The sequence below is a fragment of the Rana temporaria genome, chromosome 5 (assembly GCF_905171775.1).
Source record: "Rana temporaria chromosome 5, aRanTem1.1, whole genome shotgun sequence".
In the NCBI taxonomy this organism is placed as follows: domain Eukaryota; kingdom Metazoa; phylum Chordata; class Amphibia; order Anura; family Ranidae; genus Rana; species Rana temporaria.
The window spans coordinates 254629533-254648706 of record NC_053493.1 but is presented as its reverse complement, the minus strand read 5'-3'; the positions used below and the strand labels follow the sequence as shown (position 1 = coordinate 254648706).

General features: G+C 42.2%; 1 protein-coding gene across 2 annotated transcripts in view; it reads left to right on the top strand.

The window, feature by feature from the left end:
* Positions 1 to 19174, top strand: part of RANBP9 (RAN binding protein 9) — an 83072-nt gene that overhangs the window by 50078 nt on the left and 13820 nt on the right. For both annotated transcript variants that reach the window (XM_040353747.1, XM_040353746.1), the window contains exons 3-10: positions 38 to 90; positions 2533 to 2700; positions 4652 to 4674; positions 8356 to 8531; positions 10616 to 10728; positions 13925 to 14033; positions 14233 to 14324; positions 17827 to 17974. In XM_040353747.1, the coding sequence (XP_040209681.1) occupies positions 38 to 90; positions 2533 to 2700; positions 4652 to 4674; positions 8356 to 8531; positions 10616 to 10728; positions 13925 to 14033; positions 14233 to 14324; positions 17827 to 17974 (882 nt within the window). The remainder of the gene's footprint in view (positions 1 to 37; positions 91 to 2532; positions 2701 to 4651; positions 4675 to 8355; positions 8532 to 10615; positions 10729 to 13924; positions 14034 to 14232; positions 14325 to 17826; positions 17975 to 19174) is intronic.

Here is a 19174-nt window from a genome sequence, read left to right as displayed (position 1 = left end):
GAAACTCATTTGACCCTCTTTTTATTTTTGTCCCCAGATATATGGGCATCGGGCTGTCCACACAGGGTGTAAATCTGAATAGATTACCAGGTATGTTCAACAGATTGCTTTTGTTGTGTGATTTTCCCATTTCTAACTTGTTGCTCCATTGCTTTTCTAACTTGTCGTGTTCTGGAGCTAGAGCATGAATGATGTTTTTAAAATATTTATGTGAACTTCAGGGAACCTGGTACTAAATTACAGTTTGTTCTGCGTAAGTGGACGCAATGCTGTATACGAATGAATAAAAGTTAAATCCATACCCCCAAAAAAAATGTGTTCTAGTAACCTTATTCTGCTGGACAAGGCAAGGAATTGCAGAATGAGAAACAAAAGAAAAAGAGTAGAGTGTGCTAGAAATATAAAATAATATGCCAACGTTTGATAAAAGCACTCGGAAACTAGTAATCCCTGATTTTTCACACCCTGTCTAAAGCCGCCATGCACGGTTTTGAATTTAGAAATAATTTTACGAATTTCGCACCATTAGTGGGCTGCAGCAACAGCATGTGCAAGAAAATAAAATTTCCTGTAGAGAAAAGAATATATTTCCGGCCACGAAAATTATTTTCTGTAGGGGGAATTAACAAAAAGATGTGCAAGCGCAACTCTTCTAAATGTATATCCTGGAGAAAATGCTGCTCCTAGGTAACAATAGGGACGCAAGTTCTTTTGTTAATTAGGAGCAATCTGTTCTGTTTTCTGTGGCTGGGACAGGCACAGCACAGAGAACAGAGAGAGCTAGAGCTGCATGCTTCATCTCTGTGTCATCCCAGCCCTCTGTTCAGCTTGGAGCAGATGGAGGAAGGTGTTAACCTTGTGTAGGCTCTGCTTGTGCTGTGTCATCACTGCACGAGCAGAGAAGGGATATGGGCTGTCTGCTGGCCTGGCAGATATCTGCAGCCTTATTCACGTTATTAATCAGGTGCAGACCCTGCGCAAGTCTTTTTCACTCTGAAATAGACTGGTGCTGGTGCCACCAATGGATCTAAAACAGGTCTATCTGCTCAGTTAATGTGTAATTTATGACCGTTTCCTGCAATATTACAAGGGCACAGGAAGCTTTATTAACTCCCCAGAATCTGTGTATTTGTATATATAAATATTTATTTATACATATATAAACTGCAGTTGTTAAACACGGAGAAAGTAGTGCATTGCTGCTTCTTGTAATTGTTTACAGAACTACCTGTTGGCATACCGATAAATGTGAGCTCAATGACATATTGGCATTAAAACTGAAAACAAATGCACTTTTTTAGCCCATATCCAGCATAGATAAAGAGAAACTAAGAACATGTACAGATAAGATATGTGCTGTGTTGCTTGAATATCTGTGGAGCAATAAGGAATTACGGTAAATGAACATTTCAACCAGTAACCCATGTGCGTGAAGAATTACAATTTCACTTAACCAATTAAGTCCCGAGCCTCTTTCTAAAATTTGGTGTTTACAAGTTAAAAAAAAAAAAAAAAAAAAATTCCCTAGAAAATTACTTGGGACCCCAGACATTATATATATTTTTTTTCTAACACCCTAGTGAATAAAATAGCAATACTTTTTGTCACACCGTATTTGCGCAGCGGTCTTGCAAGCCCACTTTTTTTGGAAAGAAATCACTTTTTTTAATTACAAAATAAGACAACAATAAAGTTAGCCCAATTCTCTTTTTTTTTTTATAATGTGAAAGATGAAGTTACGCCGAGTAAATTGATACCCAACATGTCACGCTTCAAAGTTGCGCCCGCTCTTGGAATGGCAACAAACTTTTACCCTTGAAAATCTTCAAATGCGACATTTTAAAAAATTCTACAGGTTGCATGTTTTTGAGTTAGAGGAGGTCTGGGGCTGGAATTTTTGCTTGCGCTCCAAGGATCGCGGCGATACCTCAAATGTGTGGTTTGAACACCGTTTTCATATACGGGTGCTGCTCACGTATGTCATTGTAAAGAAATAAATAAAAATGGCCCTTTTAAGAGCATTGGGCGGAAGTGACGTTTTGACATCGCTTCCGCCCTGCAGTGATATGAAGACGGGTGGGGGCCATCTTCCCCTCGCTCGTCGCCATACCCAGGCAAGGGACAGACGCAATCGCCTCTGCCACTGCCGGAGGCTCCAGTGAGCGGCGGGTGGGCCCTCTCCCGCCGCCCATAAAAGTGATCTTGCGGCGTATCAGCTGTAGAAACAACTTTTATCTTGTATCGGACCACCCGCTGAAGAAGATACCGGGGTTATGGTATAAGCATGGGTACATTGATCTTTATTTGCCCATAGATTTAATTATCTTATGTTTTTATGTGATCCTCTCAGTTTTTAACAATCCATGCTGCCTAATTGAGCTGGATGGATTGTTGACGTAATCCTAAAATTGGAGTGCTGTATATGTAATGAATTGTAAATCCAGTCTAAATGGATACAGTATGTATTTTTAGTGTTATGTAACTCATTTACTTCTGCTCTTCTTTTTCCCTTTCTGTCATAATAACCAAAAGGTTGGGATAAACATTCTTATGGATATCATGGAGATGATGGACATTCGTTCTGTTCCTCTGGAACTGGTCAGCCATACGGCCCAACATTCACTACAGGCGATGTTATTGGATGCTGTGTGAATCTCATAGACAACACGTGTTTCTACACTAAAAACGGACACAGCCTAGGTAATGTACAAAAATTATATTGTTTTATTTACTTACTGTAAAAAGACTTAATTTGAGAATCAAAAAAAAGTATTGAACTCTGGAACCTGTCCCACAAAATAATGGGCATAGAGCAAAGGATTCGCCAGCTACTGCCTGTGGTCTCCTTGCAACAAAGTCCCCATTGTTCACCTGCCATGCTTTGTTCTTCATTATGGCCCTGTGTGGCAGTGGCCTATTTGGTTGAGGCAGGACTTTGTTGCCTCCTGTCAGTCTCCAACAAGCAGAATGGTGATAGAAAATCTTGCTCCAAATGGTAGTCAGAAGCACCAGTGCCTTCATTTCATATTGCAGATAAACAAGTTCAGTAAAACTGTCCTTTGCTCATATAGGGCAAAGCAACAGGTTTTCTTAAAGCGGAGGTTCACCCAAAAAACAAGTATATAACATTACATTCAGTATACCTCAAACATGTACAGTATGCCGTTTTTTTTTCTTTTTCCGGGGGGTGTACATACGGTATTATCGGTATGGAACTATCCAATACCTGTGAGTATGGAGAGCATGTGACTCACCTTCTTTCCATGTGACAGCACTGATGCTTTGTGATTGGCCAGTAAACTCCATTCTTGAAATTTGACTTATAGCATACAATTGTGCTCAAAAGTTTGCATACCCTGGCAGAAATTCTGACATTTTGGCACTAGTATTGAAAATATGACTGATCATGCCAAAAAACTGTCAGCGGCTGAGCGCACTGTGAGTCACCGACCCGCAGGAAGTGGAACAGACCGGGACCGGAGAACGGGACGGCGATATCGGAACAACGGGGGATCGTAGGCAGGTAAGTGAAAGTTTATTTTGTATAGTTTTACAGCCCGGGCACAGCGGGGGTTAAACGTTTTAGCTTAGAGAACTCCTTTAAGGATAGCAATCACATGAAGCCATTTATTGTCGCATCGTTTTTTGGATCCTTTTCAAATCCTAATGATAAAGGAAATCGCCCAAATGGCCCTGATAAAAAGTTTACATACCCTGGAATGTTTGGCCTTGGTACAGACACAGAAGGTGGCACACACAGGTTAAAATGTCAATTAAAGGTTAATTTCCCACATTTGTGGCTTTTTAAATCACAATTAGTGTCTGTGTATACATAGTCAATGGGTTTGTTTTACTCTCACATGGATGCACTTAGCAGGCTAGACTCTGAGCCATGAGGAGGTAGAAAAGAACAGTCAAAAGACCTGTGCAACAAGGTAACAAAACTTTACAAAGATGGAAAAGGATATAAAAAGATATCCAAAGCCCAGTCGGTACTGTTGAATTACTTATTAAGAAGTGGAAAATTAGGGGCTCTTTGAGATGTTCAAAGCTTGGGATATTTTTTTACAACCTAACCCTGCTTTAAACTTCTATCCCTGACCTGTCTGATGTGTTTCTTGGCCTTTATGATGTTTGTTCACTAAGATTCTCTAACAAACCTCTGAGGGCTTTAACAATTATGTGCTAATTTGTGTTGCTCTATCACATAAAATCCCAATAAAATACATTTCCGTTATTGGTTGTAAGATGACAAAATGTGGAAAATTTCAAGGGGTATGAACTGTAGTACATAGAGGATCGTGTTGAAGGTTGCTGTCCTTGAAATGAGCAGCTATATTTGTGTGTTTGTTCTGCTAGCTCTGCAGTTATGCATTCTTCAGATGTAACACTGTGTGTATTCATTAAATCCTTCTGCTTTGAGATGGGCACTGCTCATTGGTTCAATTAGTGGGTGTTTCCAAGAGGGTGGTTTTAATCAAGTCACTGAGGATCTGCTGTGTCAGACCTACTGCAAAGCATACAGATTATTTGGATGGCAAAACAAATCTATCTATACATGTTACATCATTTTTCTTACCACTAAATATTTCTTCTCCAGTTTATTATAAAAATGTAAAAGTAAAACCCATTATTTTTTATGTTTCAACAGGTATCGCCTTTACAGACCTCCCGGTGAGTTACCCTTTAAAGTTCAAGTCCATTTTTTTGTTTGTTTTCTTGGTGGTACAGTGCTTAGAGCCTCCAAGCAGATTTACTCATAACCTGGTAAATGGAAATAGGAATCTGGGCTATCAGGCTGCAAGACAATACTTGGACCCCTTTCACACTGGGGCGTTTTTCAGGCGTTAAAAAAAGAGCCTGAAAGAAGCTGCATCTACAATCCCAATGTGAAAGCCTGAGTGCTTTCATACTAAAGCGCCTGGAAAATGCCCCAATGGGAAAGGGGTCTTGGAATCCAAAGAACTGAGCGAGGTGAGGTTCACTGCTCAAGGGAAATCCCAAGTGCAATTGTGGGTAAGTCCAGGTGGATGTGGGTGCTGGCAATGCACTAGGCAATGGAAAGTAGCAAAGGACGGATGGACGGCCGCACACCAAAGAACTCATGAGTTGCCTTTATTGAAGGAACATGAGCAAACACCGCAAATACACAGCAGAAATCAAAAACAGCCGACGCGTTTCACACTTGGTTAGTGCTTATTCACGGCCGTCCATCCGTCCTTTGCTACTTTCCATTAGGAAAGGGGTCTTGGCATTAAAAAATGCTCCTGAAAGAAGCCTCATCTGCAATCCCAATGTGAAAGCCCGAGTGCTTTAAAAGTGGTTGAAGTAGAATTCCAGCTTTAACCTAACGTTGTCCTAAAAATAGGTGTCACATAATGGGCTACTATGCGATGCATAGTAGTCCATTATGCTTTATCTTTGCAGGGAAACAGAGGAAGTAACACCCATCAGGGTTTACTTCCTCTTTAAAGAGAACAAAAACGGATTAATCACTTGCCGACCAGCCGCCGTTGTTTTACGGCGGCAGATCGGCTCCCCTGCACGAGAGCACGTAATAGAACGTCGGCTCTCGCGCAGGCCCCCGTGCGCGTGCCCGGCGGGCGCGATCACCGCCGGGCACCCGCGATTGCTCGTTACAGAGCGGGGACCGGGAGCTGTGTGTGTAAGCTCCCGGTCCTGTCAGGGAGAGAAATGCTGATCCTCTGTTCATACAATGTATGAACAGAAGATCGGTCATTTCCCCTAGTGAGGCCACACCCCCTACAGTTAGAACACACCCAGGGAACATACTTAACCCCTTCCCCGCCCCCTAGTGTTAACCCCTTCACTGCCAGTGGCATTTCTATAGTAATCCAAAGCATTTTTATAGCACTGATCGCTATAAAAATGCCAATGGTCCCAAAAATGTGTCCGCCATAATGTCGCAGTACCGAAAAAAAAAAAGCTGATCGCCGCCATTACTCGTAAAAAAAAAATATATATATTGATAAAAATGCCATAAAAATACCCCTATTTTGTAAACGCTATAACTTTTGGGCAAACCAATCAATAAACGCTTATTGCAATTTTTTTTTAAGGAAAAGTATGTAGAAGAATACGTATCGGCCTAAACTGAGGAAAACATTTTTTTTTATATATTTTTGGGGGATATTTATTATAGCAAAAGGTAAAAAATATTCTTTTTTTTCAAAATTGTCGCTCTATTTTTGTTTATAGCGCAAAAACTGAAAACCGCAGAGGTGATCAAATACCACCAAAGGAAAGCTCTATTTGTGGGGAAAAAAGGACGCCAATTTTGTTTGGGAGCCACGTCGCACGACCGCGCAATTGTCAGTTAAAACGACGCAGTGCCGAATCGCAAAAAGTGCTCTGGTCTTTGACCGGCAATATGGTCCGGGGGTTAAGTGGTTAAAAAAAGTCTGCACCCTGGTGATCTTTGACCTCTTCCATGTTGCTCAGGTAGATCTTCACCTATGAAAGGTTGCCTACCCCTGGTCTACTGGCAGTCCAGAGTTATCGCTGATTATTCACAAATGGTGCCTGGTAAAGATTTCTCTACACACTTTTGAAAGGGGATATGTCACTTGTCTAGAAGCAGTTGACTTGGCTCAAGTTTGTGACTTGATCATATGGTGTTTATTTCAGGATATCCCTGTGAATTTCCTGGTATATACTGAAGACCTGACTTAAAATAGACATTGTAGACCATGCTGTGAATTGAGAGTTAGGTCAACCATTTCTACGCTCATAACTTTATCCAAACTGATAAATACCATTTTAGATTAGATATTTTCTCAATGAAGGTATAGATTTATCATGATGTTCTAATGAATACATAAATAGAATCCTTGTTTAATAAGTTTTATAACTAAATGCCAACTTTATTCAGTAGTATTTATTGCGGTATAGCGCGCTCCCGCGTATACCGCGCACCCCTAAAGTTGCCCCCGAAATTCCTGTAAAAAAAAATGTTATTTGATTTTATTACTTAGTTTAGGTGTCTTCCCAGTGTCCATCGTCCGGTCCGGCGTCCGTCTGCGGCCTCGGAGCTCACGCTCTGTGACGTTTATGCGTGAGCACGAGTGAAGCCGAGCCTAGCCGAATGTACCCGAGTGTACTGCACTCGGTATATGTTGGCGCAGGATTTCAAACTGAGCGCGGCTATCGGCGTATATCGCGCACCCACGATTTTCCCCTTATTTTAAGGGGGAAAAAAGTGCGCGATATACGCCGATAAATACGGTATGTATAAAGTGATGTTAAAGCGGAGTTCCACCCAAAAAAACAACTTTGCATAAATCAATCAGCAAAAACATTTGGATTTTTTTTTTTTTTTTACTCACCCCTTCAGCACTGTTTCTATGTTGTCCTATTCTGCCATTTCCTCTCTGTGGTGCCTGACGTAATTTCCCTTGGCGCCCGTAGTCGCTGGTGCTCCTGTGAGATGTGTTTTCATTTCCCAGGAGTCGGTGGGCAGCGCCGAGGGCTTCGTTGGCCATCACAACGGGGCGGGCACTTCCGATGCCGCCGCCCGTTGTGATGGCAACGTCTGAAGTGTACAGCGTTGCGAGCCGTACATATTGCGTATGGTCGGTGCATGCTGGTCGCTTAGCTGCACCGTGTCCCGGAAGATTGTGCTTGCGGACTTCACATGCCCACAAGAAATATGGAAATGCCAGCAAGGCAGAATAAACGTTATATTAGTTTGGGAAAACGGCAATCGAGCGGCGATCCATATGTAAAACGTGAGTAATATAACTAAGATTTTTTAAAAGAACGATATTCATGAAAAAAATAAAAATTAAACAGTTGAAACTGTGCGTTAAATTTGAATATTCTTCTGAGTACTTTCAAAGCTTGAGATTTCCAATCATGGTAGCAAGCCAGTAGTAGTGTAAAGTTAAATGTTACAAAAATGGGACTATCGGAGTAAATATTTATAGTGCTTTGCTATTATAGGATCAGGTTGTAGTTTGGCTGAACTTTAAGACCCGGGTTCACACTGGGGCGACTCATCAGGCGACACAGCCGCCTGACAAGTCGCGTCCCATTGTAGTGAATTGAACCGTTCTAATAGGAGCGACGCAAGTCGCTCCGACTTAGAAAAAGTTTCCTGTACTACTTTGGGGGCGATTCGGCGCGACTTCTATTGACTTCAATACTGAAGTCATTTTGCAAGTTGCCTCTCAAGACGCCTTGAGATCGACTTGCCGATTCGCCCCCAAAGTCGTGTCGCCTGTGTGTGAACCGGCTCTTACTCTTCCCTCCATTTAGCTGTGTCATTCTTTCATAACTGCTACACACTAAGAACTGATGTTTTATTTATTTATTTATTTATTTATTTTTTTAAAGCCGAACCTGTATCCAACCGTTGGACTTCAAACACCCGGTGAAGTGGTTGATGCAAATTTTGGCCAGAGTCCCTTTGTGTTTGATATCGAAGACTACATTCGGGAGTGGAGAGCCAAGATTCAGGCACAGATTGAAAGGTTTCCAGTAGGTGGAGACTGGCAGTCTGTAATTCAAAAGTAAGTACTTGTTGTGTGACAAGTTCAGCCTACAGGCGACAGGCGATGGCTGCAGAAATAATAGACCTCTGGTGACTGGATTTCTAAGCACCTGAAAAATAAATTATTGTTGCCATACAGTGTAATGGGTCACCAAGTAAGAAAGTTCGCTCTTGTTTACCACATCCTCCTTTTAATACACTTTTGCTGCCTTTATGGAAGAACAATTGGGCTGAGTAATAGTGGATTTGTTGCACATTAAAGGGTTTGTAAAGGAATTTTTTTTTTATCTTAATAGCTTCCTTTACCTTAATGCAGTGCTGTTTTCATGTCCTCATTGTTGGTTTTTACTCTCAAGTTGCTGTAATTCTTCTCTGATCTCCACACTTCCTGGTTGTCTGTTTCCTGATGACCACAGTGCTGGGAGCTTTCTCTCTGTGTTCACTAATCAAGGAGGTGTGATTACTGTGTGTCTAAAACCCCTCAGCACCAATCCGTTTCGTTTTCCAAACCATCACTGCCCTGTATTGGCTCTGTACATCACAGAAGTAGGAAACATGCGAAAACGAAACTAGAAACTGCAGGTACATTATATGATTGATTTTTATCTATTTTTAATCATTTTTAAAAGGAATCCGTTAACTTTTATGGGCCCGATTCTCGTAGGAGTGCATAACTTTGTGCGGGCGTAACGTATCTGATTTACGTTACGCCTCGCAACTTAGACGGGCAAGTGCAGTATTCTCAAAGCACTTACTCCGTAAGTTGCGGCGGCGTGGCGTAAATTGGCCGGCGTAAGCCCGCCTAATTCAAATGTGGGACAGGGGGCGTGCTTTATGTTAATGCTCTGTGACCCGACGTGATTGACGTTTTTCACGAACGGCGCATGCGCCGTCCGTGCATATCTCCCAGTGTGCATTGCTCCTAATACGCCGCAAGGACGTATTGGTTTTGACGTGAACATAAATTAAGTCCAGCCCCATTCACGGACGAGTTGCGCAAACGACGCAAAATGTTCAAATTTCGTCACGGGAACAACGGCCATACTTAACATTGGTACGCCGCACTTACGCCACAATATAGCAGAGGTAACGTTACGCCGGGAAAAGCCTAACGTAAACGGCGTAAATGTACTGCGTCGGCCGGGCGTACGTTCGTGAATTCACGTATCTAGCTGATTTACATATTTTGACGCGTAAATCAGCGTACACGCCCCTAGCGGCCAGCGTAAATATGCAGTTACGATCCGACGGCGTAAGAGACTTGCGCCTGTCGGATCGAAGGGAAATCTATGCGTAACTGAGCCTCTAAGAATCAGGCGCATAGATACGACAATAGGCGCAACTCGGATACGACGGCGTATCTGGAGATACGCCGTCGTATGTCTTTTGAGAATCTGTCCCTATGTCTCTATACCCTGTAAACAGTCATTTCAGAAAAAAAAAAATGTTTCCTTTACAACTCCTTTAAGGCCAATTGACCATTCCCTGTGCAAATTAAACAATTATTAAATTCTACAAAGGTACACTGAATTTCATTCATATCTGTTTAAATACATATATGGCATAATTAACTATTGTGATGGCCAAAATCTCTGTGCTGCTTTCTTATACTGAATGCTTTGGAATATTTATGGCTTTGTGTGCTTGGAACTTTGCTAAAGTTGGCATGTATCCATGCTTGGCTATTGAGACATCATTAATTCAGTCCTGCAGTTCGACCCATGATTGCGAGTTTATTGTACTAATTTATAACTACATGCAGTGATGCCTTAAATGAGAATAGTAACTGGGTAGCTATAGATTTTATAAAAGGACTAACAGCTGTGCAGTGTACTTTTTACCCTACAGCGCAGTAATCCGTTCTTATCATAGAAGATACAAGTGTTCTCAGTTGTGATTTACAAGGCCACTTGGTATTCTGCAGATAGTTGGAGATCAGCGCCCGAGCGTGCCTAATGCAAGGTGTACCATGATTCAATCATTTCTGAGGAACTGCTGTAATTGAAACTCGGCTGTTTTTTTATTTATTTTTTATTTTTTCACTGTCCTCCTGACTCATTCTGTTTTTTAAAGCTCCCTTACACCTCTTCCTTTTTATTTTAGGATGGTTTCTTCATATCTTGTGCATCATGGCTATTGCTCTACAGCAGAAGCCTTTGCCAAGTCCACTGACCAGACTGTTCAGGAAGAGCTGGCCTCCATCAAGAATCGGCAAAGTAATGTATTTTTCCATATTTAATGTCGCTTGTTATATAGTTAGTCTGGTTGAAAAAAAAAAAGACAAGTCCATCTAGTTCAACCAATAAAGGAGGGGGGGGTTATGCAATCCTTTATACACAATCCTATACCTGTAGTTGATCCAGAGGAAGGTAAGAAAAAAAAAACAGCAAAATATTATCCAGTTTGCTTCAGCAGGGGAAAAAATTCTTTCCTGATCCCCCAAGAGTATTCAGTTATATTATGTACACTTAGGAAAGGTTCCAGGACTTTTTCAAAGCAATCTACTGAGCTGGACAGAACCACCTCTGCAGGGAGTCTGTTCCACATTTTTACAGCTTGTATTTCTTTGAACATTCACCTATAGCAGGGATATGCAATTGGCGAACCTTCAGCTGTTGCAAAACTACAAGTCCCATCATGCCTCTGGGTGTCATGCTTGTGGCTATCAGTCTTGCTATGCCTCATGGGACTTGTAGCTCTGCAACAGCTGGAGGTCCGCTAATTGCATATCCCTGACCTATAGTGTCAAAGTGCTGTTCAGACCCGTGGTCACCTGTAGCTAACATCATTGCTCATTCTCAAGATACTTAAAGTGTAGCTCCAGTCTCCTAAGCAGTTTTATGATAAAACCACCCCCATTATTCGTGGTACACGTACTATCTAATTTGGACATTGTGATAATTGTCAAAGTTTTTATTTATAAATCTGTACTCTTATTTGATCTCGGAAGCAGGCAGGGGCTGTCAAGGATAAGGGCATCTGAAGCCCACTCCTGTGTATTTCTGGGATTCGGTGCAGCTGGCTACCCAGCATGCACCACCCCGATCTCGCACCTACGCAGTAATTACACTGCGTTACGCGCTTTGTTGATTACAGGTTGCAAAAGCAATGCCGGTGGCCGCCCTTTTATGGCAAGATTTCACTATTCGGCTGCCCAAAGACTCCTGGGATAGATGACGCTGATATCCCCGCAGTCCAAGGGAATCGCCTAATGACGTAATCGCCTAGGTAGTTGGGACCCGGAAATGCAGGCAAATTGCATTAAAATAAGGTATTTATAAATACATTTTTAAAAATCGATAATATCCATTTACTGTACTACCGTACTTTGGATGGGCATTATAATCATAGGAAGTATAACAAATGGGTGAAATTCCACTTTAAGACCCCTTTCACACTGAGGCGATTTACAGGCGCTGTAAATCGCTCCTCTCCTGTCACTCCAATGTGAAAGCCCGAGGGCTTTCACACTGGAGCGGTGCGCTGACAGGACGTCAAAAAAAGTCTTGCAAGCAGCTTCTTTGAGGAGCGGTGTATACACTGCTCCTAATTACTGGAATATATACTGCTATATTCAGATACAGCAGCTGTGCTCATGTAGCCGCTTGTCCCAATAGGAATGAATGGGACACCAGCATGGGGATCCACGGAACAACTGTGCATCCCCATTGCGGAAAAGACGGCCCTGCATGGGAGACGCATGTCTGTGCCCTTTGTGAGTGACTTTTATAACCTTAAATGGTCTCATACAGAAGTATAAGTCAAGGTTGCAGTGTACAATAACAAATGTCATCCTGTTGTAATTGCTTAAGGCCTCATGGTCACTGGATGTAATAAATATGCCAGTAGTATATTTATTTTTTGCATTTTGCCGCATTAGTGTTTTTTCAGTGTTCGTGTTTTTACAGCTGAAAAACTCCTCGTCAGACCCACTAGTTCTGGGTTTTTTTCCAACCAGAAAACGCCCCTCCCAAAAACGGATGATAACGGCCTATGGGGTTTATTTACTAAAGGCAAATCCACTTTGTAGTCGCTGTAGACCTGAGGGGAACATGCAAGGAAAATAAAAAACCGCATTTTTGCTTGCACATAAAATCAGCAGATCTTCCCCCTCGGATCTACAGCAACTGCACTTCCAAGTGCGATTGTAGTGCAGGGTGGATTTGCCTTTAGTAAATCAACCCCCTCTGTGTGCATGGACACATAGGATAACAGTATTTCCTCTTTTACTCTTTACTGCTATACAGTATTTCCTCTTTACTTCAACTGTATGCATGCAGCACCACTTTATATTAAAGCGGTGTTTCACCCTAAAAAACAACTTTATAGCATCTCATTCAGCATAGTAGCGCGAGCTACAGTATGCCTTTTATATTTTTTTTTTTGGCGCCGTACTCACTGTTTAATCGCGTTGTAAAATTTCAGACTCCCCGCGGGGAATGGGCGTTCCTATTCAGAGGGCTCGTGATTGACGGCCGGCTATGGCGCGTCACGCTTCACGAAAATAGCCGGAGTAGGTCTCGGCTCTTCCCGGCGCTATACGGCGCCTGCGCACAGACATCGGAGCTGACTGCGCAGGCGCCGTGAAGAGCAAACACCTATTTCGGCTATTTCCGTGACGCGCCATAGCCGGCCGTCAATCACGAGCCCTCTGCATAGGAACGCCCATTCCCCTGAAACTTTACTACGCGATTACACAGTGAGTACGGCGCCAAAAAAAAATATAAAGGCATACTGTAGCTCACGCTACTATGCTGAATGAGATGCTAGGGAAAAAAAAAATTTTTTTAGGGAGAACCCCCGCTTTAAGGACTGGGCAGTTCCATTGTTCACAGGTTGCCGCTTAAAGTGATTGTAAACCGAACCACACATCTTGCACCTACAGGTAAGCCTAGATTAAGGCTTGCATGTAGGTGCAAGAAATATCTCCTAAACCTGCACGGTTTAGGAGATATTTACGATTGAGACGAGCGTCGATGTCTACGGCGCACTGAGCGCTGTTTTTTCTTGATGCCATTATTTGGGTTAATACCGTATTTTCGCGCATGCGCTGGGATCTGCCAGTCCCGCACGCATGCGCGGGAGTGACGCCTTTGCCGCTCCGGCCAATCACAGCGCCGGAGCTGCGATAACATGAAGAGGGGACATGGCAGTGGACGGGATGGAGGAGGGCTTCGATCGCAGGTAAGTGACACATAATGAGCTAGTATGCTGTGCATACTAGCTCATTATGCCTTTCTCTTGCAGGGGTTTTACTTTCTGTTTAATAGTAACAAGGATAATGCTTACTTACTACTAATCTTTTGTACTGTTAATTCTTTTTTCATGCCAAAAGGAGCAAAGCTTCAAGACTTCTGTTTCATATTTCATAGAGTAGTTCTATACCAAGCATTTTATTTATTTGCCCTCCAGGGATCCAGAAGCTGGTACTAGCAGGAAGAATGGGTGAAGCTATTGAAACCACACAACAATTATACCCCAACCTACTAGAGAGAAATCCTAATCTTTTCTTCACCCTAAAGTGAGTATTCAGTCTTTTTATATTTATGATCTCTTAAATATATTAACTACACTTGCACTTCATGTACAATATATGTTCATTTCAATATATTTTTTAAATGGGAAAATGCCTTTTGACAAAAGTATAATCTGTATTCGTATTTCTATTTAATTTTTTTCTTTAAATAAATTGTAACTTTTTTTTTTTCCCTTGACCACAGAGTAAGGCAATTCATAGAAATGGTGAACGGGACTGACAGTGAAGTGAGATGTCTGGGAGGTCGCAGCCCCAAATCACAAGACAGTTACTCAGGTAGATGAGCTTTTTATGGAGCTGCACATTAAACAATAATTATGCACATTGTTTTCATGTAAAGTATGTTAGTTTGTTTGTGTTAATGCTTTCGAAGTTTGACATGCATTGTGAGGACGCCTGTGGGCAAGGCTTAAAGTGGAACTTTACCCTCCCTACCACCACCCTTAACCCTTTTTTTTTTTTTCCTTAACCCCACTTACCTGGTTGCAGGTCCTGTACATTTTAAGTGACTTGCCTGCCAAGCGGATCCAGCATTGTCCTGCTCTGATACGCATCTTTTATGAACTCCCCTTGGTCATCGGTCAGCTGACGGCTTCACTGATGGAACGTTGCCTGGCCCCGTCCCCTTCCCCTTTCCCAATAAAGGACTATGCCTCTTGGGATATGAGAGGAACATATCCCAGGAGATGATGTCATTCGCCTAGATCAGGGATCCTCAAACTACGGCCCTCCAGCTGTTGTAGAACTACACATCCCATGAAGCATTGTAACACACTGACATTCACAGACATGACTAGGCATGATGGGAATTGTAGTTCCTGAACAACTGGAGGGCCCTAGCTTGAAGACCCATGGCCTAGATCAGGGATATGCAATTAGCGGACCTCCAGCTGTTGCAGAACTTCAAGTTTCATGAGGCATAGCAAGACTCTGACAGCCACAAGTATGACACCTAGAGGCAGAGCATGATGGGAATTGTAGTTTTGCAACAGCTGGAGGTCCGCTAATTGTATATCCCTGGCCTAGATGAATAATGTGAGAGAGGGGGGGGGGGGGGGCCTTTATTTTTTGGTAAAAAAGGCCAAAAAAAGGCCTGATTTCTGCAGCGGAGGAGAGGAAGGGTGGATGGGGAGGCATCATGCTCTGGGGGGTAAAGTTCTCCTGGTACACAGAATGAAAATATCAGAACGAATGATCGTTTGTGTTTTTCTTTTGTTTTTTGCTTGCATGCTAGTCTCATATGGAAAATGAAGAGGTTACTAAGGTTGCCAAAATGCTCGTATGACAGAATACAACCTCAGAAGTGTTGTGTTGTGTTGTGTTGTATTGTATTGTATTATTTTGTTTCCGAGCATGTGTGTTCTTGGTCTTCTGATTTTATTTATTTTTTTAAACTTAACAAATGCTGTACTGATTTTAAACAAAAATCGCTCTTTCTGTTATCGTACAAGAGACATTTTCATGTTTGTCCCTTCGCATAATTTTGCATGAACTGATCGAGCTTTTTTTTTTTGCTTTTTTTTTTTTTTGCGTCCGATTTTCTGATCGTGTGTACTAAGCTTTAGTGATAGATATGATTGTATTATTCCTAATTTGTCATTGATCAACCTTTTGCGTGTGGCTTGAGGCCTGCTTTTATTTATTTTTTTAACTCCTAACATGGCAAATGCAGTAGAACTAAACCTAATGGCCCGGATTCACAAAGCACTTACGCCGACGTATCTCAAGATACGCCGACGAAAGTACAAATGTGCGCCGTCGTATCTATGCGCCGACCCACATACTAAGATACGCCTAAAAATAGGCTTCCTACGACCGACGTAACTCACAGTTGTATCGTGGGCGCATTTGCCGCTCCCATTGATTTTCTATGCAAATGAGGGAGATACGCCAATTCACGAACGTACTTGCGCCCGGCGCATAATATACGCGGGTTGCGTAAGTCGTACGTCTGGCATAAAGTTATTCCCCATATATGAGGCGCAACTAATGCTAAGGTATGGACCAGGGAACACAGCCGTCGTATTTTACGTCGTTTACGTAGTACGTGAATAGGGCTGTGCGTAGGTTACGTTCACGTCGTAGGCAGTGATCCGTCGTATCTTAGGGAGTAGTTCCGACGTGATTCTGAGCATGCGCACTGGGATACGTCCACGCATGCGCCGTTCGTTATAAGTACTTGTATGGCACTCGACCCATCATTTGCATGGGGTCATGCCTCATTAGCATTGCTCACGCCCACTTCCACCTACGACGGCTTACGCCGAGGGAACCCAGCGCAGTTTGGGAGGCAAGTGCTTTGTGAATTCGGTGCTTGCCTCTCTGCGCTACGTCGGCGTAGCGTATATTAGATATGCTACGCCGGCATAAATATACGCCAATGTTTGTGAATCCGGGCCAATATCTTTAAAGAAGGCAAAGCCAGATGCTTGCACATACTTTTAGCATTAAAGCTGAACAGATATATTATAAAGGGTATACCATTTAGAATGGCTGTAAATTATTTCTAATTGATTGAATATATTTTTAAGTGCAGCTAGTATAAGTATATGAGTCTGCCAAGTTTTTGACTGGAAGAAGGTGGAGGAGCAGCACTGAGAACTAATCGTCCTCCACTGTATTGCATTGTGCTTTCAATCTAAACTTGGAGCCTTCTAACTGGAGGAGAGAGCAGAGTGAACAGAATAAGGACCACAGCAGGGTGCTCATGTATCATTATTGTTCTCTTAGCAGGCTGGGGGTGAGTTGATGACCAACCTGTAATACCTAACTGCAAAGGAGAAAAGTAAGGTGAGGGACCTGGCTAAACTGTCTAGCAGGCCTGCCTGAATAGCCTAGTTGTCTGCATAAGAGTACACATCTTTGGCAGTTAGGACAGATCACATCTCTCTGAATGAATACAAAGCTTCCTCTGGCTGAGTGGGAGGGATGGGCTGATGTCATGCTCTGACTCATCCAATCAGAGGAAGCTTTGTATTCTATCACATAATACAAAGCTGCTTATGAACGGCTGAGCGCTGCTCGGCTAGACTCTATTTTGTTCTGGGTGCAAGACGGGGAAGTCTTTGTCTCACAGCCGGTACTCCGCACTGTGTACTATATGTAACTGAAGTTGCATGCAGGACATACAGTGCTTAGAGACACTGCAGCACTTTGGACCAACTATTTAAAGTGACATGAAACTTGGTCAGCTTTAAATAATGCAATTTTGTCAGATGCAACTTGGGTATTGGGTACACATTCCGTTATGTATTCCTTTTGGATAGGACTACATCACTGCTGCCGTAAAAAAACAGACCTTGGGGTTGATTTACTAAAGGCAAATCCACTGTGCACTACAAGTGAGCTCGCTGTAGATTTGAGGGGAAGCTCTGCTGCTTTCTGTCATCCAACCATGAGCAAAAATGCTGTTTTTTTTATTTTCCTTGCATGTCCCCCGCAGATCTACAGCGACTGCACTTGTAATGCACAGTGGATTTGCCGTTTAGTAAATAAACCACATTGTTTGCTATCGCACTTTATCTGTAAAAAGCAAATAAATATACGTTTTGACATTGTACACTATTTGTATATGTTGTATACATCTTAATTTATTTTGTTTAAAAAATATGCATGTAATATTTGTGTATAACCAATCTCTTGTATTGTATTATGTATATAATTGGTGGGAATGCTGATTCAGCAGCATTCACACTATTGTTGTTCGTTTTTTTTATTTATTATGTATTTGGTGGTTTTCTTACAGCAAATGTCTTTTTTTTACTTTTTCTCTTCTTAGGATCAGATAGCAACTGCAGTAATGGCGTTATATCCAACAAAGCTCACCAGTCCCACAGTCGTAGTAAACACCAGCCTTCCAGCCTTAATGTAACAGAGCTTAACAGTATAAACATGACAATGTCACAGCAAATCAACAGCTATCCTAGGTAAGGAGTCCCCACTGTGCGTGAATGGTCTGGTTGATAACACACATTTTCTGACAACTGTCGGGTTGAGTTTGTGCTGCTCCTGCAAAGCAGCCTGTTGTGTGACTCACTGCACTCCGCCGCATTCCTGCTGACTTGCCAGAATATCCGCTTGCAAGGCATACATTTCATTCATGCTTCTCTGCAGTCCCCGTAATGCATTTTATGGAAAAGGCTGTCTTAGAGCACTTTAAAATCTAAAAGACGCAAAGACTAAGCTGACATCACCTGTGGTGCAGTACTGTCTTAACCACTTAACCCCCGGACCATATTGCTGGTCAAAGACCAGAGCACTTTTTGCGATTCGGCACTGCGTCGCTTTAACTGACAATTGCGCGGTCGTGCGACGCGGCTCCCAAACAAAATTGGCGTCCTTTTTTTCCCACAAATAGAGCTTTCTTTTGGTGGTATTTGATCACCTCTGCGGTTTTTATTTTTTGCGCTATAAACAAAAATAGAGCGTCAATTTTGAAAAAAAATTCAATATTTTTTGCTATGAATGAATGACTTGTATAGCGCTACTCATGCGAACTGAATCACCTCTGGGCGCTTTTTCCAGCCAGAGCCTGCTTGGCTGGTGCGGTCATTTTACCCCGTAGGATCGTGACACGCTTGGGACACACAGTCATACACACAGATATACATATATATGCTATAATAAATATCCCCCAAATTATATATATATATATATATGTCCTCAGTTTAGGCCGATACGTATTCTTCTACCTATTTTTGGTAAAAAAAAACGCAATAAGCGTTTATCGGTTGGTTTGCGCAACATTTATAGCGTTTACAAAATAGGGGATAGTTTTATTGCATTTTTATTAATATTTTTTTTTTTTTTTTACTACAAATGGCAGCAATCAGCAATTTTTTTTTTTTTCTTTTCATGACTGCGACATTATGGCGGACACTTTGGACAATTTTGACACTTTTTTGAGACCATTGTCATTTTCACATTTAAAATGCATTGTTTATTGTGAAAATGACAATTGCAGTTTGGGAGTTAACCACTAGGGGGCGCTGATGGGTTTATGTGTTCCCTGAAGTGTGTTTACAACTGTAGGGGGGTGTGACATCATCGATTGTATCCCCCTATAAAAGGGATGACATGATCGATGCTTCCGCCACAGTGATCCATTGAAAAAAACGGAAACAAGA